The sequence below is a fragment of the Podarcis liolepis genome (genome assembly GCF_965112155.1).
Source record: "Podarcis liolepis genome assembly, chromosome: 6".
NCBI lineage: Eukaryota > Metazoa > Chordata > Lepidosauria > Squamata > Lacertidae > Podarcis > Podarcis liolepis.
Genome location: NC_139559.1, coordinates 35931442 through 35955309, shown reverse-complemented (window position 1 = coordinate 35955309; position 23868 = coordinate 35931442). Strand labels below are relative to the sequence as shown.

Here is a 23868-nt window from a genome sequence, read left to right as displayed (position 1 = left end):
CTGATAGTTTGATGATTGAAAACAGGCTTCACATAGGTGCTGGTCACCAAGGTTGTAGTAGTGTAAACACTTACTTGGGAGTAACCCCAGTTGTAGTGATGTCAGTGTTGGAAGGGTGGCTCTGCAGCTCCCCCAACCACATCAGCTGCTACAAACTAACCTCCATTGAAAATCAGTGATGGTTACTTTTCAGAGATGCATAGGATTATACTGTTCAATGCTTTACTACAAGGTTGTGTACATTTCCTGCCAGATTTTATCCTGTGACTAAACTAGTTGTGACCCTAGATACAATCAATCAATCAATCAATCAATCAATCAATCAATCTCCTTTACGGGCATAGAAAAAGTGCATCGTATACATGGATCAGGACACAACACAGTTAACGAAACATAGTAGGAGATGCTTTAGGATAAAACTTTCCAGACATCGTGAAGTACTAAAATGGCTCTTAGGACCTATGGTGATGTGATTTCAAGGTGTCACTCAAAAATCTTGCCACATTCTCTACGTCATGCCTACAGTTGTTCAGCAGATAATACACCCTGAAAGAGTCAGTGCGGTAAATCCCCTCCTTCAATAAGGGCGTCAAATACTTATCATATATTTTTGCATAAAACGGGCAAATAAAATAAAATGTGTCTGATGGATTTGACCTGTTTTGTGCCACAAAGGCAGTATCCTTCGAGTATGGGATTTTAAAAAATCTACCTTGCAAAACTGCAGATGGTAAGACGTTAAATCTTGTGAGGGAAAGAGTCTTGCATAGGTGAGGATCGTAAAGCTATTGTAAATATGGAGTGTCCTGGCCAAACGAAGGTGGAATTCCAACCTCAAAGGGGAACATGTTTTATTGGCTGTGCTGCTAAGGGTCCCTAGAGGTAGTCAATACATATGCACTTTTAAAAAATTGATAAAAGGCACATGGGCGAACCCAACTTTTGAGATGAGGGGAGGAAAAGTTTACATTTGTCTTCCATCACTGTGGTCAGAAAGGAGTTTTCCTTCTGGGACTAGTGGCAGCTGTCAGGGGAAGCCCTTTCTGTTAGGACTTCAACAGAGAGGGAATGGGTTGAATTTGCCTTGCCTGTATGCTGTGGTCACAATGAAAACTTCCTCCACATCTAGTCAGTTCCTAGGTGGTACTAAGCCTAAATAGAAATGTCCCAGGCTGGATTCAACTGCTGGTAGCTGGACACTTTTCTGCACTCAGAGGTATAAGACGCAGTTTTGTAAAAGGGCTATTGAAGACGTTCAGGGAGGAGGAGTCAACAGCTCACTGATAGCTCAGTGGAGAGTCCATGCACAAAAGCAATCTAGAGATGTCTGACTTATGAGCTTTCCAGGAATGCCTTGCTGAGTCAGGCAGGTCTTAGTCTCCCCCAGCAATGGATGCTCTTACATTCTGACTACAGGGATTTGTCAAAGGAATTCAACAGCTCTAAAAAAAGAAGACCACAAGTTTGGGATACAAGAAGGAAAGATTTATTAAACTCTGTCACTCAGGTAATTGCTTATGTGATGCATATTAAACATTTGCTTCCCTGCAGCCCAGGACTCATTCACTGCATACCTCCTCCATGCGCGACCTGGCTGGCCAAATTCAGGGCTTTGAATCAGTCGACCACATTAATGTCCTGATAGGTTACGCTGTCTTTAAATTTGTTACAGGAGAAGTTGACAAGCAGATACTTGGTCCCACTTTTTCTGGGAAAGAACTTAAACTGGACTTGATAGCTGTCCTGGGGATCCAGTGGTGGTATACTGTGGATAAGGAGCAAAGGAGCAAAGTCAGCCTGGGCCTGGGAAGATTGCCAGCACAGTGCATGCCTTAGAATGGTCTGTTAAGGGGGGTCAGAGGCTGGTCTGTTAAGGCTGGCCGTGGGCAGTATTTTGCATGTGTCGAAAAGCTCCCATGGAGACTGTTTGATAGATAGGCAGAACATCATTTTATTAACTCAATCAATCACAAGTATCACAAGCTGGGCAAACTGAATGCTGTTCTAGAGGCCTGTTTCCATACTGGTTGCTGCAGCTCTCCACACTGGAGTGCAGACTTTGCTTGCTCTGCAAGTGCAGATGGATAATTGGAAAGCAAAACAACAAGGCCACAAAGGGGAGAATGTCTTGTTTGAGATGTTGCCCCTCCATTCTCTATCTGTGACCCAGTCAGAAGGGAAGGTGGTACCCTGTGCAGAGCCACCACACTTGCCCAGACTTGCCACATACTTACTTTTTCTTTTCCTTTTCTTTTTTTATACTTACTTTTTCTTGAAGGTTTTTTCCAGTAAGCCACTACCCTCCGCCTTCAGCACACCATCCTTCAGCTCCTCATCAAAACAGTTGTCAATGGTCACTGCCACCTTCACTTCCTTGCCCACTTTTGCCTCTCCCAGCACCTGCTCAGAACAAAGTTGAACAGAGTTACTGGCAACCCTTCCTAAGGCTACCCTGACCCAGGTTCAAAATGATAGGTCCATAGAGACACAGCTCCCTCCTCCTCCTTTCCCTGGGAACCACCTCCTCTTGCTGGTTCCTCTGTCTGCCTGCACTCAGAGTTGCAGGTAGAGAAGTGCAGTGATTCTTGGGGTGTTTTTATGTATGACATTTGAGCCTGCCTTCACCCTAGGCAGACACAAGGGAATCAGCTCATAATGGCAGCTCATAATGGCTAAGGGTTTACCTTTATTGCAACGCTGGGTTTCTCGAGGATTATGACTCTGTTCACATTTCCCCCCTCTTTTTTTGACCATGAAGCTGCGACATTAATCAGGTTGTCTATCAGCAGGTACTGCTTGTATTCAGCATATGAAATATTGATAGGAAATTCTTTTTCTAGGGGGGAAAAATCACTATGAGGTGTGGTTGCACAAGCCTGGCAGATTGTTGTTCCTTATTTAAGAGAACCCTCCTTATGTTGCTCTGATGAAGAATGACTAGAATGTTCCCAAGGCGGGGCTCCCCCTTTGGGGCCCACTTTGTTGTAATTCTGTCCTAGCTGGAAGGGGGATGGCGAGGGATAGAAAAATCATAAAAACTTTGCATCCCTCCCTCAGTTGCCAATGGCTGAAAAAGCAATGCCTTTCTCCATCATTTCCTGTTTCTTGCTTGGGATGGAGCAAGTGGAAAGGAGGCAGGCGTGCACTGATGTCATGACACAGGCAATTCCCTGTATTCCCAGAATGTGAGAAAGCAGGAACTGTCCATCACTGCACTCTGGTGAGGCATGAGGCAGCCACTTTGCTGGTCAAAGGCTGACTAGAAGACCACCTGGGATGGAACAACCCAAGGGAAGAAGCCATCATTGCCAAGTAGTGTTTGGTTCAACAGCACTTGAGGGATGTCCAACAGGTCAATTGCGATATACTGGACAATTGGGGGGGGGTCCATGGTAGTGGGAGTAGATCGCAGTCTCTTGGAAGTTGGACATGCCTGCTGTAGATTATTTTCATGTTTGGTGTGCTCAGAATAGATCTACTGAAATTAATGGGTATGACTTACTTAAATCCATTAATTTCAATATGGAACTTAGTTTGATATAACTCTGTGATTTGATTTTCCAGAGGCATGTAACATGCAATGTATCCATGTCTACTATCTCCTGCTAGGCTGCAACAGGTAATTTGGAGTCTTCTGTCCTTCACATCAGTTAAGAAGGATGGACCATTTAGGATTCATTTCACCAGGTTTTATCAATGATGTGTGTTCAACTTCAGTAGTCCCCTCATCTGGTTGAGTTGCCAAATGATCCTCCCTCCTTGCCCACATTCTCTGGCTTATCTCATACCTGTTTATGAAGAAACGCATGAAAAAACTTACCTTCTTTGGGGCCAAGGGTCACCAAGATGGAGGCTTTCCAGATCTCATGAATGGGTTTCCCAGTGTTGTTAATTGACCAAGCGGCCATATTGGGTGTTAGGTACTCAGTTGTAGAGCCAAGGTTTGTCAGTCTCAAGACCAAGTGGACATCCTTGCCAATCTCCAGGGGGCTCTTCACCTTGATTTTCCCTAAGACACTGGGCTTTGCAGCTTCTCTCAGGCTTCTGGCAGACTCAGAGTGGCTTGTTTTCAGATTGAGTTTGGCACAAGCCTTTGCAAATATTTCCCTTTCCTTGACAGAGCCTGAAAAAGTAAGAATAGGATGGCGAAATTTGACAGGGCCCTCTGACTCAAATGATGCAAGTTCATTAGCAGCCCCTGGGATCAAGAGTGCATTGCATGAAGCTCATCAGCCTTCTCTCTCTGGCTTTCCCTAGGCCAGAGACCACTTTAACTACTCAAATGTCACAGCAGTGCAAGTTCTAACACAGAGCATGGTTGGGGTATGTAGGGTTCACTGGCAAGTTGACTACTGACCTAGGTCTAGCTTGGATGTTGCACATGGATTCAGATACAATTGGCTGTGCCTGGAGTGCAGATTTAGAGAGAAGATACCATCCGTTTTGTCTTCACTGCCCCAGCCAAACACTTACTTGGACAAAAAACATGGTGCCTGAAAATGCATTTGAACTGCCTCTGGGTCTGTGTATTTTGGTTTCCTTATGCCTAGCATCTATGCCTGCTCTGACAATATATGTAGACCATTCTTAGCTGCAGGCAGAAGTGTGTTGAGTCTCAAATTGTCTAACTACATGAAAAAGCGTGGTTGCTGCCAGGCCATTGACTGTAAAAAGGTGATATTCAGCTAAATACTTGTGCAAAGACAAGTGCTAGTTTTAGCACAATGGGGTCTACTCTGAGTAGGGGTTGGTAAACAGATTTAGAGGGCAGGGGAGGGGGGGAGTTTACGTAATGATCTGCTTATTCCTAAATTGAATACAGGCCAGTGTCATAGCAGAGACCCAATCATCTCCAAACATTTCCACCTATTTGTAGAGGAAGCTCTTTTGCATCACCTTCTTTGTATTTATAATTATCAGTGACATCCAGGCGATCATTGCTGCCCACAGCCTTTGTGCTTATGTTTTGCCCAATGGACTTGGTGTCCAGTGAGCCCTCGATGTCAGCATTGACCTCTGAAAAGACGAATGCAGTGTCATATGGCAGGTCCACATCTCCTTCCTTGATGGCCTTCACTGAAGCTGGACCACACTCGAGTTTCTCTGGAGAGTTAAGGAAAAGAGAAAAGGTCTGCATCTGCAGTTGGTGCAAAAATGATCAGGCAGAACTACTGTATATCCTGGGGACAAAATAGGTTGTTTTAAATAAGACAAGTGTGACATTACATGCTGCACGGTGAACCCATGGGATTTGTGGTGAGGACTGCTAGCTTAATTGCTCAGAAAAGAACTACACAAAATCATGGAGAGTGAGTCTGTCAGTGGTTATGGGCAATGATAGCTCAATGAAGCCTCCACATTTGGGGGAAGTATATCTCTAAACCAGTGTTTCCCAAACGTTTTTGGGCAACGGCACACCTGTTTACCGGAAAAAAATCTCGCGGCACACCACCATTAAAGCCCCGCCCCGTGACGTCAGCGCGCAGCGTCACGCCGGGAGGGACGCACAAAAGTGAAAGTTTTTTCCCTTCCCCTTGCCGGGGTGGGAGGAGGCAGCAGAGCGAGGGCGCGTTGCGGGCTCTGCGTGGCTTCAGGCGGAGCCTAGGAGCCACTTCCCAGCCTGGAGGGCAGGCTGTGCGCGGACCCCGCCACTCTCGGGGCGCGACCCAGACCCGGCTGCCTTCCACGGCCAGCAGAGGTAGGCCGCCGGCTTCTAACCCGGCGGAACTGGGGCGTCCCGGGCGCAGCGCCGCGCTCCCCGCTCCTCCCGCCCCGCCCCCTTCTCCCGGGTGCCCCCTCCCTCCTTTGTTCTCCGGAGCCCCGCCTCCCCCTCTGCCCCAGCTCGCCTATTGGCTCACGCAGCCGCCACTCAGGTGGGGGCCCGCTTTGGCCCCGCTCCCCGGCCGCCGAGAGAGAGTGGGAGCGTGCAGGGCTGGGCTGGGCGGCCGGGCGTCTCCTTCCCTGCGCTGCTTCGGCCGCGTCTGCAGCCGCCGCGGGACCAGGCGGGAGGCCAGTCATGCCCAGACACTGCCAGCCGCTCGGAAGGAGCCGTCGCTCCGCCGGGCAGCGCCTGCCTGCGCGCCCCTCGCTCCCTGCGCCGAGGATGGCGGGGGCGCCGGGCGCAAGGCAGCGCCGGGGCTGCTGGGCAAGCGGCAGGTGCTGATGCAGTTTTGGGAATTCCTGTCACAGGGAGCAAGGCAGAAGCGGATGACGGGGCACGTTCCCCGGGGGAGCGGGGCCGGAGGATTAGCCCGACTCGCCCGCCTCCCTCCCACGGCACACTAGGCAACGTCCGGCGGCACACTAGTGTGCCGCGGAACACCGGTTGGGAAACACTGCTCTAAACAACAGCTTTCCCCCATTCATTTTATATTTCAGCAACTGGTGCTGAGGGCTCATACTGCCTCTGAATATGGAGGGGGCATGACAGAATCTGGGCATTTCTATCATACAGCAATAGCATGACGAGAAGCTGAACAGAGATCTGAACACAACCAACTCCCCCAGCAGTCAGCTCTTGTACCTGTAGAACTTCGACCTTGTGGAGTTGCGTCCAGAACTTGCCACCCATTGTACATGCAGCCAAGGTCAGGTCGAGCAAACCAGCATTCATTCCACACATGGTAGTTCCTGCAGCCAAGAGTAAATAAATCTGATGTGCAGCTTTGCAACAATGCCCCAAATCTTAGGGTCAGCTGCTTTCAGAGGTGAGTGGAGCTGATTTCCAGGAGCACCCGGGAGCCCTAAGTCTGCTTGTTTTTGTTGTAGTTAGCAGGCCATGCTGTGTTTGACGCAACTGACCCATGGTGACAAGATTTTCTGGGGGTGAATGAATGTTGAGAGCATAGGAGGAAAACAAAGAAGGAGCCTTGCAGCTGAATTAGACCAAGGTGAGTCTACCTAAACTAACAATCTGCTTCCAACAGCAGCCATGGTGGAAGCTATTCATTTTATATATATCACGCTCAAAGTGTTTTGCATCAGAAAGAGGCAAAATAGCATCAGTGTGACACAAATGGTTCACATCAGTGTGACACAAATGGCTTTGGGAAGCTCACACCTCAGAGCATCCTGTGACTGAGCAAGCACTGTCTGGTGCTGCTGGAACAGAATGGTACAGTGGGTCACTACCACTGTATCTGAATAATGCAGAGCATGGAGGGTGAGCTGTCCAGGGAGATGAGGCGTGCCCCTCTCCTTCTGACTATTTTTTTTCCAAAAAGAAAACTCTTTCACTTATGAGATTAAGCAGAAAAAGGGTCTATTTCACAACAAGAATGATGAACAAGAATGTTTCAGAAGTTGGAAAACTTCAAAGAATTAGCAAATTATATATGCTGAACTCAGCAGATGTCTCAGGCTTTTCAATAAGATAGCAAATTTACATCTAACACATAAGGTGTTATAACTTAGACTTCGATAACTTGTGGGTATTAAAACAGGCTGATTCTTTTCGTCCTGTTGTGTTTCAGGTCCTCCACCTTTAGAAATTTCACTCCTGAGGCTCCTGTAGTAGACTCTGTATATCAGACCTTCTAAACGGTTTGGGATTCTTCTTCTCTTCCTAGAATATACATCCCCACCCTAATGAATTGGGACTTAAGTAGAGCATTCCCACACAGCTTCCCAGTTCTCTTATGTCAGTATACCCTTAAAATACAATAACCACTGTCTTTCAATCTAACCTCCCCACCCCTACCCCCAGCTCAGAGACTGCCTTTTTGGCTGTAAATATTCCCTTGGGGTGGATTTTACACAGCTAAGAGGCCACACTTATACAGCTGGACATCAGGCACAAAACTCTTCTCTTTCCCCCTCTCAAAGTGCTGTTTTCTCCCTCCTTTTAGCTAGCTGTAACTGGGCCTACTATCACAGAAAGTAAGGAATTATTAGTCACTGCAAGGAGATGTTTTGCATGTCTGGATGTAGGGAAGGTCACAGATCCTGCCAAGTGTGGCAGAGAAGTGGGGGCAAAGGACAAAGATGTCTGGTTTTGTCCTACAGCTGTTGTGCCTCAGTTTCCATCTCTGGTTTCGTCTACAGATGCTGGTGTATAGGAGCCCTAGATGTATTGTGGTGGATGAGAAGAAGGCTGATTTACCAGGTACACTCTGATGGTTCCAGAATCAGATTTTCATTTTGGTCACAGCCAGAACTGAAGTTGGAAATGATGCGAGTGGGAATTCCTATGCACCGGAGGACTACAAAAAGGAGAGAGAGAGAGAATATGGAAATAATGGGACTCACTGGTATTCAGCAACATTGTTCCTTACTATGCTCTTTAGCCAGCACTTCTTTCTAAGATACCCTTTGTTGGCTCCTTGGATCAAATATCACATTTCCAGGCAGCAGCATGGAATGAATTGCCTGGCTCACTGGCCTCTGTGGCCCATGACAGCACAAGGGGCTCTGAGTCCTACTAAGGAGGAAGAACCATATGCCAAAGTACACTCTAGAAGTTCCCAGAAATTCTGGGCCAACAGGGTCAACTATAAAACCTTCCACTTGCCACCTGTCTGTTTCTAGTGCATAAGAACATAAGAAGAGCCTGCCAGATCAGGCCAGTGGCCCATTTAGTACAGCATCCTGTTCTCACAGTGGTTGACCAGATGCCTGTGGGAAACCCACAAGCTGGTGCTGACCACAAGAACACTCTCCCCACCTGCAGTTTCCAGGCAAATGGTATTTAAAACCATTGCTGCCTTTATCCATGGAGGCAGAACATTCATGATCCATGGAGGCACGGCATAATATCCATCATGGCTAATAGCTCATCCATCTGCCCAGCACATCCTGCTGCTCAGCTCCTTGTCTTGTGTGATAATTCTGCTTATGGGCTGGGCTGTTCACTTACTGCTTCAGCAGCCTGGCAAGAGATCGGCTACTTATGCTGCTGGACAGCTCCTTGGCCTTGCTAGGAACCTGGGAAATCTAAGCAACAAAACTGTGTTGGCTGGAACACGACAATGGCTGCAACTGTACCTCTTAAGCTGCGACAGATGCATCTTCCCTCCTGCAGATCAAGGGCAGCTGGAAGTATGGCATAATAGGTCAGGGCCAGCCCACCTATGAGGTAAGGTGAGGTGACTGCCTCAGACGGCAGGATCCACAGGGGCAGCAGATCTGGCCTGGATCACCCTCTGCTGCTGCTGCAGAGGCAGCAGTTATTGCAGTGCACTCTTTGAAGGCCATATACCCTGCCTTCTCAGCAGCCCATTCCCAATGATGCCTCTACAATAGCCTCTCAGTGAAGAGGAGGTGCTGCTGGTTTCCTCCCACTGCCCTCTGGTGTTTGCTGGGCTCTGGACCAGAGTGGGTCTCTCCTCCCAACAACAGGCTTTGATTCCAACTTCAATCATTGGATAATGTTAATTTCCCCTGCTTTTTCCAATGTAGATTTTCACTCACCCCTTCTTCCCTGGCAGCGGCAGTCGGAGGAGGGGGAAGGCACCATTTTGTGGTTCACCTCAGCAGCATAGGGGCTTCCCCTTTCTCTTCCATCCACTCCCTCATGTTTGTTCCCTGGACTGGCTCTCTGGGTCAGTCCAGGGAGCAATTAGGGGAGACTGTGATTCTTTTATTCCCTGGGCACTTTGAACATGTTGTGCAGGGCATGCATTTTAAAATGAGTTCCATGATTCCCTTTGCATTTATCCAGCCACCCATGCTTTCCAGTGATGCACATTGATCTCCTTTAGTTGGGCTGTTAACCAGCTGCAGCAGTACTTGCAAAAATCTCACACTGCCTTCCACTATAGTTCCTGGTGCTTGAGCACATTCCTCATCCCAGCGCCATGTCTGGAAGGGCAATGTCACAGAAGGTTTCAAGGAGACATACCCGTAGTCAGAACTCCTGCAAAGACCCAGCATTGCCCATACCGGACAGGTTCAAATCCAGAGCTTTCCCATTGCCTCAATATCTCCACACTTCCTGACCAGCTTCCTGGGTCTTTCCCATCACGGCAAGCCTTCCAGCATCCATGCAACACTCCTCTGTCTCCATCATTGTAGTTGATCTGGAAAAAAGTCAAAATATTTGCGCATTTATTGTGCAATCAACACACTGCTGCTCTTCATATGCTGTGCAGAATCCAGTCTATGTTTAGGGATGCCACATATTACCAGCATTTTGCCACCACCAAAAAATTGTGCACCTGCATGAAGGAAGGTGGGAGTCACTCTTGTGGCTCTACAGAAGCCTTTGCCAACCTGGTGCCCTCCAGCTGTTTTGGAATACAGCTCCCATAAATCCTAATGAGCAGCTAGAGGTAATGAAAGTTGTAATCCAAAGCAGCTGGAAACCACCATGTTAGCAAAGGCTGCTCCACAGAAACACTTGCCTACTGTATTTGTGTTAAGAGTGAAAATTGTAAGTCTTTCCTTACCATAGCGCTGAGCACTCGCCCAATATGTATGGGGTCACTTAGTTGGCTCACACCAGCAGTTGAGTCCTTGTGGTATTTTAAGCCCATGTCCAGCATAGAAAGGCAGATATCCAGAATGCCATCTTGAAACTGTCCACAGAAGAAAATATTCGACAAGTGAGTGAAATGCACCACCACCATCAAATTATTAGCACAGAGAGAGCTTTCTAAGAATACTGGAGTGCCAGGAATTCCAGTGTCCCCAAGTGAAATGGGTTTGATGGGTGGCAGCTGCCAATACTGATTCCAAACTTCCTTCCTTCCATGTGACATATTCTCAGAGAAATCTTAAGCTTTTCCAGAGAATTATCCAAAGTCTGTTAAGATCCAGCCCAGGGAACTTCTTCATCATCTGCAACCCTTTCATCTGCCAGTTTCCCAAGTTTTAGTTCTATAAAATGATTTTCAGATGTCCAATGCCCCGTTGGAGGCTAGGGCCATAGCTGTCCTCAAGGTGGCAATCTGGGTGGGGGGATACCCGTTTTATGTAAGTCATAGGACCATCCCGAGGATATGCTTCCATCAGGTGAGCTGGTCATTCAGGCCATTCCCAGTCCCTACGCCAAAACCTGTACATCAGTCATCAATAATGTTGTGGTCTCATTTGACCCCAAAAGTATGTGTTTTGACTGGTTATTTCTCTCTGGTTGGGGTGGTAGGGGCTGTGGTGCCTGACCATGCAATATATGCACCTTTGCACACATGTTCCCCAATGTATGCCTTTTGGTATAGATTTTTTTTAGTTAGAGAATTGCATCACAAAATTCAGAGATATGCCAGTTACGAAGGTTAGTTGCATTTTGGTTTGGTAAGTACAAATTAGGTCAGTTTGCATTAAATTCATTTCCTCCCCATTGATTGGTGGAACTCACTTCAAAAAGGTTTGGGGATTTCTCGGTGGGTCAGCTTGTTTGCAAATCCCTCCAGCCTCCTAATCATTGCTCAAACTCTTCTCCATCCCTAGTTTGAAATCCCTCCACGTTATATTTACCTGGCCATAATTCCATGGCAGTAAAGTTTTTCCATTGTTGCAAAAGATGACACCAAACTCTGAGAGGACATATTCTTTGCGCTCTGCCTCATTAGCCATGAACACATCATCCTCTGAAAGATGAATGACAAGCAGGTACTGTGATAGCACTTCTCTTTGTCCAGGTAGACCAGTGCGGCATCATGCCAGTGCTCTATCTCTAACCTTTCTACACATACAACACAGTGATTATGTCTACCACCAATCATGCAAAAGCCTACAGGTGGACCTGGAAGAGATCAGGTTTTGAACTGCTAGGCTAGCACTGACTTAGGGAACATGTTTTGTACCTGGCATCCAGGGGTTAAACAGCAACACAAAAGTGCCAAGGCTGGAGGGGAGTGTGCTTCTGCTGGTGTCTGTCTTGATGCTGAGCTGGTAGCGTCCAATGGCAGCATCCACTGGGCTCAAAATGGAGACACTCAGGGAGCCATAACCAGCAGAGGTCTGTACTGCACTCCAAGATCTTCTGCTTGGTGTGCTAGTGATGCCAAATGCCACTCGTGTCTCTGCCTGTAGAGCACAGGTTGACCCTGGAAAGAAAAGGTAAGAGGAGGAAGAGGTGGCTTCTCTGTATGTTGACTTCATATTTTGAGAAATCCACGCACCATCAAGATGGATTGGTGTGTCAAGATAGATGCCCTCTTTGCAAGGAGATCAGAGGACTTACCTAGTCACACTACACATTTCTGTGGATTTGTGCAGCACATAGCCTACTGCAGGTTTTGTGGGGAAGGCTGGAGAAAGACTATATGAGTGAAGCTTGGTTAGTTCCACTCTACAGATGAGGGACTGTTTTCCCTTTTGAGAGGACAGGGGAAGATAAAGTGTTTACCTGTTTCTACAGTAAATGTTAGTTTGTCTGCAGCTGGCAACGCTCCTCTGGATGTCAGAGAGATCAAAAAGGCTTGTCCTCGTCGCACAACCAGTTCCTTGCCGGGATATTCATCAGTACGGTGCTTGATGGTGTTTTCTCTCAGTTTCCAATCAGTGTTTACCAAACCTGCAAGAACATCAGGAGGAAAATGGAGCAACTAACAGCAAGCTATGAATGGGACTAAGTGCAGTTCCTCTATAGCAGTCCTCCCTAGGACCATCCTGTTTCGTTTAGGTGTCAACAGAGCTATGAAGATTCATTGTTATGTTTCTTATAGGTCTCCTAGCTCTCCTCTCTCCATTGCATGATGACAAAATGAAACTGGGACTTTTTCAGCCGGAACTCACCAGACTCATTTCTCGCACCTCTCAGGGGGGCACCATTGCCACTATAAGAGAACAAGGGAGGTGTTCATGCAGAGTTCTGCCACTTTTTTCTAGATAAATGGACAGAGGTGAGCTAGGAGACAGGTAAGGAAAGAGTTCATGTTCTTATTTAAAAGGTGGATGTTACTGAATATTTTGTTAATGCTTCTTTTTATATTAAGCAAGTATCATTCTTTAAAAGTCATGAATGCAAACCATACTTTGACTTGGAAATGTCCTTGTAAGTCATGGCAAGCCCATTGACTTATATGTTCTTCTCAACATAGTATGACATGCCCAAATGAACACAGAAACATACTTACATGCTTAATCAAGTGATAATAAGGCACACAAGCACTCCAGCTACTATCAGATTTGATGGGAAACCTTGTCTGTCCTGGTCAGCATGGTCAGTGGTCAAGGAGATGGCTGCACCAAGGGGTTTTATGAACCATTTTGTGGAAGGAATCAAGTTTGCCAAAGGAAATTGTGAAAAAACTCACATCAATCAGTGATTCTGAATCCCATCCCTACTGCTTAGCATACAGAGCTGTTAGTAATTGGGGGTGTCATGAGAGGGGGCTTGTGCAGTCTGCCTTCCCTCTTCATGGCCTCAAGCTTCCTATGCACACATGAGGAACTTTTGCAAGCTGGTGCTACATTAGCAAGGTGTTACCCTTCTTACTCTGAATTTATTCATGCAGAATAGCCACAATTCTGATCACTTCTGCACCTATAGATAGATGTATGCATTCACTCAAATGGTGAGCGGAATGAGATGAGTTAGAGCTTTAAAATGCTATGTATAAAGTGATATAGGGGGTTCCCTCTGTTGTCCAATAGGCTCTCTGGGATATTTTCAACTGGTAGAACTTGGCTGCAGAGATCTCTAGAGCCTCCATTTCTGAAAAGAAGCCTGTAAGAGAACCCAGACCTCCTATTTTCTGGGTTTTCCATTGACCCCTCTAAGTCTTCACACCCACCCACCTACCTCAAGCCCTGCTTCCTTAAATTGTCAAGCCAGAAGTTTGCTGACTGCTCATACTCACCAGCCATTATCTCTTGCTCTTTGAGTTTTGATTTGCTCTGGAGTCCTTGCTGTCGTAGGATGAAGTTCTAAAGGGGTTTGGAAGCATCTTATATACTGCAAAAAGGAGGATTCTCTTGCTGTACAAGCCAGGGACAGTCCAATAAAATTGTGGGAGCCATTCCAGGAAGTCTGAATGGTTGGAGGCAGATGACAATATCAGAATCACATGAGGCATCTAAAATCCATATCTCCACATCTTTAGCAAACAGATTACCTGGCCAGTTCTAATGAATCACCCAGTTGTAAGCAAAACAAGTAGATGGGCCAGAGCTAAATGGGGGAGGGGAGGAGGGGAAAACAGCAATATTTAGAAGTATTGAGGAAAGCTGGGATGATGACATACTTCTCCTATAAGAAACTCCACTTTTTTGGTCCATTTATTAATTATTATTTTCTTTTTACTCAGAGTTCTGGGTGCAGTCTTCCTGACTTCCTGAGGAAGAAGTCCCATTTAATTAGTTCATCTTGTTACCAGTGTGATTTATGACCATGTCAAGGTCACAATAACTTGGTCACAATAGCCGTGCAGAAATCCACTGAGTGCCTGCATGATCTTCCAACAGATACACCCTCTAGTACTGTGAAAATATGCCCTAAGTCCTGTTTGGCTGAAAGAAAACCTACCCTTCTGGAGCCAGGCCTTTTTGTACAAAAACTGGTCTGTGGTCTCCATTCAGATGATCAGCCATGAACTACAACAGCAGTACCTGAACGATGCTTGGTGGTTGGGTTCATGACTCTAATGGCTGGTATCAGGGTGAGACCAGCAACCTACATTATTTTGTTCTGTACCTGAATTCCCAAAGGTGCCTTTATACTTTTGGCAATTCTGAGCTGTCTTTTATATTGCTAAAGGGTGCTTATTCTCATGTTTATAACCTCCTTAATGAAGTGTGGCATTTATCCCTTGTGTGTCTTTTTAGAGTAAGCTTGGCTCTGACTCTGGTTCCTGGCTTCATGGTCATAATGTGCAGAGTAATTTTGGGGTGTACAGCTCTAAAGGCAGTGAGTAGACTATTTGGTTCTTGTCCTTGCAAATCCTAAGAGTGTTCACATGTAAGCAAGGTTTCCCTTGGGTCAGGATTGGGGGACTACAGGGGTGGTGGCAGTACTACCAGGAAGAGTTGGTTTTTCCTGGTCTTTGTCTCAGACTGGCAGGTAGGGATAACCAAACTTATTTCTGTGTTGGCAGCAGGAAGATGAGAAAATAAAACCACAAATCAAATAAAACATTTGTACCTCCCCAAAACTTTATAGTTTTGTTTTTCTTTCAGTGCTAATCACCAGAGTTTTTATACCATGTGGTCAATGTCACTCTATCTAAATATTTACAATATCTAACTATTTCTATCATGGCTGCTAATAAAAGCTGGCCAATAAGGTGCTTAAAATGCAGATTCATATTGTTCCCTATGTAAAAATTAAATAAACCAACTCCAGGCCTCTGACTATATTTTGCCCAGTTATCTCTCTAATTTCTTTGAACACTTCCTCCCAGAATGTGGTCGCATCCTGATGTGAACCCATCATTGTGACCTCCTCCAACAGGTGGGTGGTGGGTAGCACTAATGTGGGCCAGAAGAACTGGAGTAGGTGCCACTTCTGTAGAATTTTCAATGTCATTTCTTTCATTGAGGTTGACACCAAGTTGAAGGCTAAATTGTCCCACGTGGCAGTCCAGTCTGCCTCTTCAATAGAAATTTGTCACATTGGCCACAGCCCATTAGTTGTACCCATGTCCACCCAGAGTAATATTGTATATAGCATAGAGACCAGCCCAGGATCCATCCCATCTGCTGAGTCCAGAAACCTTTCAAATAAAATGTGTTTGCCTAGGGCCTGTTCCTTAATGTTAGTTGATTCACCCAATTTTTAACCTGGTACTACACCGGCCATGGGATACCCTTTTTTCCAGCTGAGTCCTCCACAAATCCTTTGGGAGAAGATGTTACTGTAGAAAAATGTATTGTACATCCCTATGGTTTGCAGAAACTTAAAAGGGAATTGTCTGCTCCCAACAATTCCCGGATGACAATGAATTGGAATTAGAGGGTAGATCCCAGGCACCAGTTTTTCCTTGTGTTTCTGCCCAACATGCCAGACTGCTTTCATCTTTCATAGTAGAGGTGCATTGTAAGGCTGAAATGTGTGGGGGGGGGATATTAAGAATGCTTTGCTCTGGAAAACTTTGGCCCATTAAAACTCTCTCAACTTGTGCCCATTGCTGGTTCTTCTAATAAAGAAATCAGATGTCCAATTTGATAGCTTCAAAAAAAAATCTGGAAATTTGGGATCACCCACCCTACAAAGTTGCTTTGTATCTTGAGGTTTTTGGAACCCAGGGGTTGTGACTTTCAGGGAAAAGTATGCTACTTTAGATTGCCAAGTATTGAGGGTTTCTGTAAGATATTTGTAATGTGTGTTTGTAAAATAAATATGATAATTTTTGAAGCACCATCATTTTAATGGTAGCTATACAACCTGAAAAAGAGAGGGGCAGTTTAGTCCACCATTTTGCTATTCCTTTCATTTGCTATTCCTTTCCAGACTGCCACATAATTCCTAGCAAACAGATTATTTAGGTTCTTTGTTACTTGTATCCCATAGTATCTGAAATGTTTGTTTACTAGGAGGATGTTTAGGTCTTTAGAAAATTTTAACTGAATAGATGAGGTAACATAATGACACAGTAGTTCAGATCTCTTGAAATTTACCCTCAAACCAATCACTTGTCTAATTCGACTTTTAATGCCCAGGTCACAGCAACCAGGTCATCCGAAAGGAATGTCATATCATCAGCATATAAACTGATGTCAAGATTCATACCTTTTACATTAGTCCTTCTGTATTCCTGTTTTCCCTCAGAAGAAGAAAGAGAAAACTTATCTTTCCCCGTTGGGTAGTTGGAAGTGAGAGTTGGTGAAAGAAGATGCAGCCAGGAGAACAAGCAAAGAACCAAGCTATCCTCTCAGAGAGGGTGGTCTAGGATTCCCATATGTCTGGATTTTCTGGACAGAAATTGGGAAAAATGTCTGGGAAAATCCAGACATATGGCAGCTCATGTCTGCAGTGCCATTTTTGTTATTTTGGGGGGAGACTAAAAAAAACTCAACAACTTTTCTGTCCAGATTTTCACTGTTAGAAATATGGCAACCCTAGGGTGGCCTCCCAGGGACACGGGTGGCACTGTGGGTTAAACCACAGAGCCTAGGACTTGCCAATCAGAAGGTCGGCGGTTCGAATCCCCGCGACGGGGTGAGCTCCCATTGCTCGGTCCCTGCTCCTGCCCACCTAGCAGTTCGAAAGCACGTCAAAGTGCAAGTAGATAAATAGGTACCGCTCCGGCGGGAAGGTAAATGGCGTTTCCGTGCGCTGCTCTGGTTCGCCAGAAGCAGCTTAGCCATGCTGGCCACATGACCCGGAAGCTGTACGCCGGCACCCTCGGCCAATAAAGTGAGATGAGCACCGCAACCCCAGAGTCAGCCACGACTGGACCTAATGGTCAGGGGTCCCTTTACCTTTACCTTAGGGTGGCCTAAGGAGTGAAAAACAGCAATGCATGCAAAGCCAGAGTTGGAACGGACCCAAGGGTCATTTAGTCCCAAACCCTGCAATGTAGGAATCCCAACTAAAGCATCAATAACAGGTAACCATTCAATCTTTGCCTAAAAGCCAACAAGGAAGGAGAGTCCACCACATTCCAAGAGAGTCTGTTCCACTGTTGAACATCTCTTACCATCAGATAGTTCTTTCTGATGTTTTCTTGAGTGAAAAACAGTGGCGACACATGTGAAGACAGTACCAGCTTGTAACAGAAATATTGCTGGTGCAATTAGAAAAAGAGAGAGCCATGCCAGCAAGTCTGAATGGTAGGGGGTGGATGCCAATACCAGAATAAATGAGGGATCTAAAATGCAGATTAGCTCTCCGTTGGCCATAATTTGATTGCCTGACAACTTCAAAAGCTTAGCCCAATTTTAAGGAAAAGGGGTGGATATGCCAGAGGGAAAATGGAATAGAGATTGTTCGTCCCCTGTGGCCTTATCAAAGGGGGGCATCTCTAATGATACAGAAGTATTGTGGAAAGCCATTATGCTGACAAACCCATCCTGCAAATAAATTGACTGACATGTTGAAAGGAATTACCCACTTCCAAGAAAAAGGGGTGGAGATGCCACAGCTAAAGTTGGAAGAAAAGATAATAGAGATTAACTCTTCATCCTTTGTTGCCTCATCAAAGAGGGAAATCTCTGGAGATGCAGATGTATTTCTTCTTCTGTGTGATGATGGCAATCCCTCCCCTCATCTTGAACCCAGGGTGGTAGCTGTCCCATGCCTGGCTGTATCAGGGAGCCACAGGGAAAGGCACTCAGCCAAGTGGTTTTATTTTACATACAATACTTCCTTGGAACTCTGAGCTACTGTGTCACAATCTCCCTGCAACCTATGACCTATCATAAACAAAAAAAAGCAAAATTGTGATGGCCCTTTACTGGGAAAGCTACTTCCCAGTTGTATTAATGCAACATTTTTATATGTAATTGCCTGTTTTTGTAATATTTCTGTTTATTTTGACTGCTGTTGCTTCAGTTTTCTGTACATTGCTTAGAGATGTTTTAAATATATTAAATTGCATAGAAATTAAATCATCATCATCATACTTTCCTATTGTCAACGATGTTGTGCACCGTTTACTCTTCACTATACTGAGATATTATTTTATTATTTATTGTGATGTACTGATTACTGTGAAAGGAACCTGTCCTACCAGGTAGGGGTGCAAGAAGGCATCATTTTCTGTTCTACCTTGTATTAATCATACACAGCACTGTGAATGTAATCAATTACATATCATTTGTAAACTGAAAGAATCAAGAACAGTGAATACTGATCGTATTCAATGGACTGGTTCCTGTTCCAAACATGGGATGGAAAAAATCATTGTTTCAATTCTCAGATATCCCTACTTACAAGTCACTGAAGAATCATGTTGACTTAATGTTTGCTGTCCATGCTTTACACATCTTTCTACGCTGCATGCCCCCCCCCGCCCCCACATATTGGCCCCAAGCTGTGGTTTGTCTCTGCTTTACACCAAAGACTCCATTGCTCAAAGACTGGATAGTCACAAGCAAAGCATCCTCCCAATACATGATACTGAGTCCTTCTTAGTTAAATCTGTCAGAGAGGACCCCACAAAGAGATCCTTCCAATTAACACCTCTTCTGTTCTCTAAGCATAGAAGCAATTGCCCCGCCCCACCAAATCCATATTTGAAGTGCCTTGCCACACCCTGCCCAGACCTTTCCTCATTGAAGGCACCCCCCCCCCAATTCACCCTTTGGCCAAACAAGATACAGGTGAGGTGGTTCTTTCTTTCTTTCTTTCTTTCTTTCTTTCTTTCTTTCTTTCTTTCACTATTTTTTGTCTTCATCATACAATCATAAAGATATGCTGGATAAGTAAGCTGATTTCTGAGTGTTGGGCTCCCTGGAATGCAGAATTTATGCTTATTTTGTCTTGCTTGTGGCTTATCTCTGCCCCACTTCCTTAAACATCACTTGTTTTGGATGAGCTCGTTATCACTTGGAATAAAGACATGGTGATAGAAATAGCGGGAACCATGCCAGGAAGCCTGAATGGTTAGGAGGCAGGTGCCAATTTCAGAATCACATGAGAGATCTAAAATCCAAATTGGCATGCCTTTAGCAAGAAGGAAATTAGCGAGACGTGTGTGTGTGTGTGTGTGTGTGTGTGTGTCTGTGTATGTGTCTTCTCCTATTTCTTTCCTCTCTTTATCTAGAAAGAGGGGGATGGAAATGTCCCTGTGCTGCTCTCCCCAATAGGCACAGACTGAAGCTACCCAACTCTAAGTAAAAGAGCCAGGGGAAAACCAGGAGGAAAAGGGAACAGATATTATCATAAGAAGAGCCTGCCGGATCAGGCTAATGGGCCAACCTGCTCTCACAGTGGCTGAACAGATGCATGAGGGCAGAGCTATAGCTATGGGGTGCGGGGTGTCTAACCATGTTTTTTGCCCTGGTGAAGCCTTCAGAGGGGCATCATTGAGCTCCCAGTCTTTCTCTGTGCATACACAAATGTGTGCAGGAGGGGGTGTCAAACTGGGTCTTTGCCGAGGGTAGTTTTGTCCCTGTATGTGGGAACCAACAAGCAGGATTTGTGCATAAGAGCACTCTCCCTTCCTGTAGTTTCCAGCACTCATCTTGAATCCAGTGTAGTGGCTGTTCCATGCATTAGTTGGCATGATTGCATCACTTAAACAGAAAAATACAGTGGTGCCTCGCAAGACGAAAAGAATTCGTTCCGCGAGTCTTTTCGTCTTGCGATGTTTTTCGTCTTGCGAAGCACAGTCCGTCGCAACTGCGCCTCTTCAAGCGGCTTTAGAAAAAAGCGCAAGACGTTTTCATCTTGTGAAGCAAGCCCATAGGGAAATTCGTATAGTGAAGCAACGCAAAAACGGAAAACCCTTTCGTCTAGCGAGTTTTTCGTCTTGCGAGGCATTCGTCTTGCGGGGCACCACTGTACTTAGACAATTGGTTTTCTTTAGCAATGCTTTCTATAACTCTGAGTTCACAGGGCTCTTCTTCTTCTTCTTATGTTCTTTTTAGGTTGCTTCATGTTGCTGGTCTTAGCCTTCCCCAGTTAAGGAGAGTTGCACACACCCCATACATTTAAAGCACATTCCCTTCCCCTCCAAAAAAAATCCTGGGAACTGTAGTTTGCTCCTCACAGAGCTACAATTCCCAGCACTCTTAACAAACAGAGGTTCCCTGGGTTCTTGGGGTGTGTGCTTTCAGCGTATGGTGTGTATGCAGCCTGTGACAGCAATCCCGTTTAGACATCCTTGTAGAAATCAAGTGGTGTGCACTCGTGTGTAGTAGTGTACATGTTCTTAACACATTCCCGTGCAGGCATTGAATCATACATGCATTTGGCTGCTTGCACGTTGAATAAAGCACTCTTGTGCATTCGCCAATGGTGAGAGCTGAATGGGAGCTGTTCTGAATCCTGAATTCTAGCCTAGCAAGTCCTACCATGTTGCCAGTGGCAGGAATGGCTTCAATGATGTGTCTTGAATGTGTCCGTGGTGCAGAGTTTTATAAGCCTGAAGTTAGGAAAGAGACAAGTCCCAGCAAAAAGTGGAACATAAATTAGAGTGTTCCTACTTTATCAGCACACTGTTTTTGTTCTATTTTGTTTGCTTGTTTTGGTTGGATGGGTGTAGATTTATGAGGGGAGGAGAAAGAGGAAAGTAAGTAAGTGCTAGATTGACAGTATTTTGCTTCCTGAATGTAGGAGGTGCGTGTGAAACTGACAATGGAGCCAAAAGCAACTCATATAAAACTATCTCTCCAGAGAAAAAGGAAGCTGCACAGGCCCAGACATTTATCAAGCATCTGATCAAAAGAACCTTCTTTCCTATATTTCGTTCAGCTTAAAGGGGGAAAGAAATAAAAAACAAAAGGCCGAAATCTTGGAGCTACTTTCTTGAAGGTTTTTTTTTAGTAGAAATAGTTCTTATTTTGGTTTATTACTCACCTTCAATCCTAAAGTTCCAAAGCAAGTCAGAGTAATTTAAAACATAGCATTAAAAACCAATTGCAATCACAAGAACAGGGTAGTTCCCAAAAAATATGCAACTCAAGTGTCAAAAGTTTATTCATTTCATCAAATGATAGAATTTCGCTTTAAAATTTCACTGTTCCTGTTTCATAGTATTTCTGAAATCAATCCATGTATATCATTACCTCAAACCAAATCAACATTAAGGTGTACATCCATTAAATTCACTGGAACATTTCTGCATGGAAACAAATGGCATTGCATGGTTCTGCAAAACATTCACTACTCCCTGGACCTGTGAGGAAATAAATACAGTCGTATCTTGGTTTTCAATCAGCTTACTTCTCAAACATTTTGGCTCCCGAATGATCAAAAAGCAGAAGTGACTGTTCCAGTTTGCAAACTATTTTTGGAAGCCAAATATCTGACGGGGCTTCTGCAACTTCCGATTGGCTGCAGGAGCATTCTGCAGCCAATCAGAAGCTGCGCTTTGGTTTCCAAATGTTTTAAGGCAAATGAACTACCGGAACAGATTTTGTTCAACTTCCAAGGTACAAGTGTATATGAATCCCTGTGGACAGATGTGTATGGATGAACAATGAAAGAACTGGCTGCGTGCCTGTATTCAAAACACAGGGCTTGCACACAGGGAGCCCCAGTACAGAGCATTAAACTCACAAAGATAAGCAACACAGAAAAGCTTTAGGAATATACGTTGTTAGATCTTTCTATTTCGTTCAGCTGCACAAAGCAGCTGGCCTCTTGCAATGAGCAAACTAAACATTGTTAAGTAAGTTTAAAATGCTTTACTTACAGATTCAAGGTCTCAGTCCTTCATGAAGCAGCAAGGATAATGCAGGCAAAATATTCTTGGGTTGAAAGTACAGCAAGATAGCATCAGACACATGCTCTAAGCTTAGAGCTAGCTTAAGCACATCCATCCTGGCTTATTACATGATGCAAAGGGAGGACAGCGAGAAGAAAAGCTTCACTTCCTCCCACTCTGGAGGAGAGGGGATGTGACCTAACCAGCTAAGTTACAACTCTGTGGTCATTTACAAATAATTCTCAGTCACTCATAGTTGTGTTTAACTGCAGTCTCCCACAGGACCTACCCAGTCACCCCTCTCTGGCTAGCTTTTGGGTAATGCTTGAAAAGACATGCAATTGGATGAATTCCCTCAAGCATCTTGCCCACATCATCAGGCCACAGCAACTGAACAGTAAGAGCTGTTCGACAGTGGAATTTGCTGCCAAGGAGTGTGGTGGAGTCTCCTTCTTTGGAGGTCTTTAAGCAGAGGCTTGACAACCATATGTCAGGAGTGCTCTGATGGTGTTTCCTGCTTGGCAGGGGGTTGGACTCGATGGCCCTTGTGGTCTCTTCCAACTCTATTATTCTATGATTCTATGATTCTATGAATTTGATCCCATGCCAGATGGTGCTTTAGACCCCTTCAGATATATACTATTTCTGTGCAGTTCAATATGAATGCAAGTGATTTTACCCTCAAATTCCTTTGCAAAGTTGTCACAGCAGGCCTCCAAGGATTATTGGGTCAGCCTGTTCTGATGTCCAGCCACACTGCATGGGCTTAGATGGGCATGTTGCCTGCTTACAGCAACATGCTCTGAAATCAATATGGACTTCCTAAGAGCCATGGGCCTTTAGAAGAGACTCTCTAGGCTGAATTGCTGTTGGTTGCTTCCTTTTAAATTATGGGTGTGATGCTTAAAAATTCCCTCTGCTGAAATGAACCCAACATTTTAACTGACCTGGCATGCTGCTCTAAATGCTTACTAGTTTTTAGGAGATGTTTTCTGCCTGCACATTGGGAGATTTCTGGTAATTTAGGTGATGGGACCTCAAAGAGGAACTTTGTATTTGTATTATTTTTTTTCAAAGCGGCAGCACACGCTGTGTTTTATTTGCAACATTATGTGAATAGCCTGTAACCTTATTTTGTTGCTCTATAAATTACCTATTCAGAAGTAAAAAAACAACACTTAATCTGGTACGAATGCACTGTGCTTAATTAGTACTGACAAATCAGCCAGCAGCTGGGTAGCATTAAAGGCTGAGAAAGCCCATGAAGTCTTTGTGGCAAAGAGCCAGGCTACATTTTGAAGTTTTATTTCTTGCATTCTAGAAAATTGTAGGAAATCAATAGAGAATGCTTTGATGCAACACCAAGGGAAGCTATCTCCCACCTACCTGCAAAACGTTGGTGACTGGGTGTCCATTTGTCAGTGTTACTGTCACTGCGTCCTGTATTTCAGATTCTGCACTGAGCAGGGAGTGGGACTGGACAAGTCACTTCTAAAAGGAGAGAAAAAGAAGATAGCCCTATACATCCACATAGACTCATCAGCCCTGTTTAAGCATTCAAAGAACATGTGAGGGCATAAAGTACTGGAGGGCAGGCATCACCCTCATATTCAGTCCAAATACTCAGTGCAGTACTCAGTGCAGAATCTGCAACACATGATGCTGCTGCATT

General features: G+C 45.0%; 2 protein-coding genes across 2 annotated transcripts; both read right to left on the bottom strand.

Moving 5' to 3' along the window:
- Positions 1–1602: 1602 nt before the first annotated feature.
- On the bottom strand, positions 1603–3995 carry LOC310709304 (protein-glutamine gamma-glutamyltransferase E-like). Its single transcript, XM_083508691.1, has 4 exons — positions 3821–3995; positions 2685–2836; positions 2267–2400; positions 1603–1765 (listed from the first exon to the last, which is right to left on the bottom strand). The coding sequence occupies exons 1-4, from the start codon at positions 3906–3908 to the stop codon at positions 1618–1620; spliced, it is 522 nt and encodes a 173-aa protein (XP_083364817.1). The 5' UTR covers positions 3909–3995; the 3' UTR covers positions 1603–1617.
- LOC310709781 (protein-glutamine gamma-glutamyltransferase E-like) lies at positions 3925–23624 on the bottom strand (the record flags this gene model as incomplete). The annotated part of the gene is made up of 12 exons (XM_083509821.1): positions 23583–23624; positions 13746–13915; positions 12290–12457; positions 11745–11987; positions 11416–11528; positions 10386–10514; positions 9839–10016; positions 8102–8201; positions 6524–6630; positions 4897–5103; positions 3999–4123; positions 3925–3951 (listed from the first exon to the last, which is right to left on the bottom strand). The coding sequence occupies exons 2-12, from the start codon at positions 13750–13752 to the stop codon at positions 3925–3927; spliced, it is 1404 nt and encodes a 467-aa protein (XP_083365947.1). The 5' UTR covers positions 13753–13915; positions 23583–23624.
- Positions 23625–23868: the final 244 nt, after the last annotated feature.

Bases quoted from the DNA above. Each gene is read 5' to 3' on its own strand.
- LOC310709304 (XM_083508691.1), bottom strand. From the start codon at position 3,908: ATGGCCGCTTGGTCAATTAACAACACTGGGAAACCCATTCATGAGATC. The intron at 2,837-3,820 runs GTAAGTTTTTTC...TTTCCCCCCTAG, and splicing joins GACCCTTGGCCCCAAAGAAG to AAAAAGAATTTCCTATCAAT. The intron at 1,766-2,266 runs GTAAGTATAAAA...CCTTATCCACAG, and splicing joins GAAAAAACCTTCAAGAAAAA to TATACCACCACTGGATCCCC.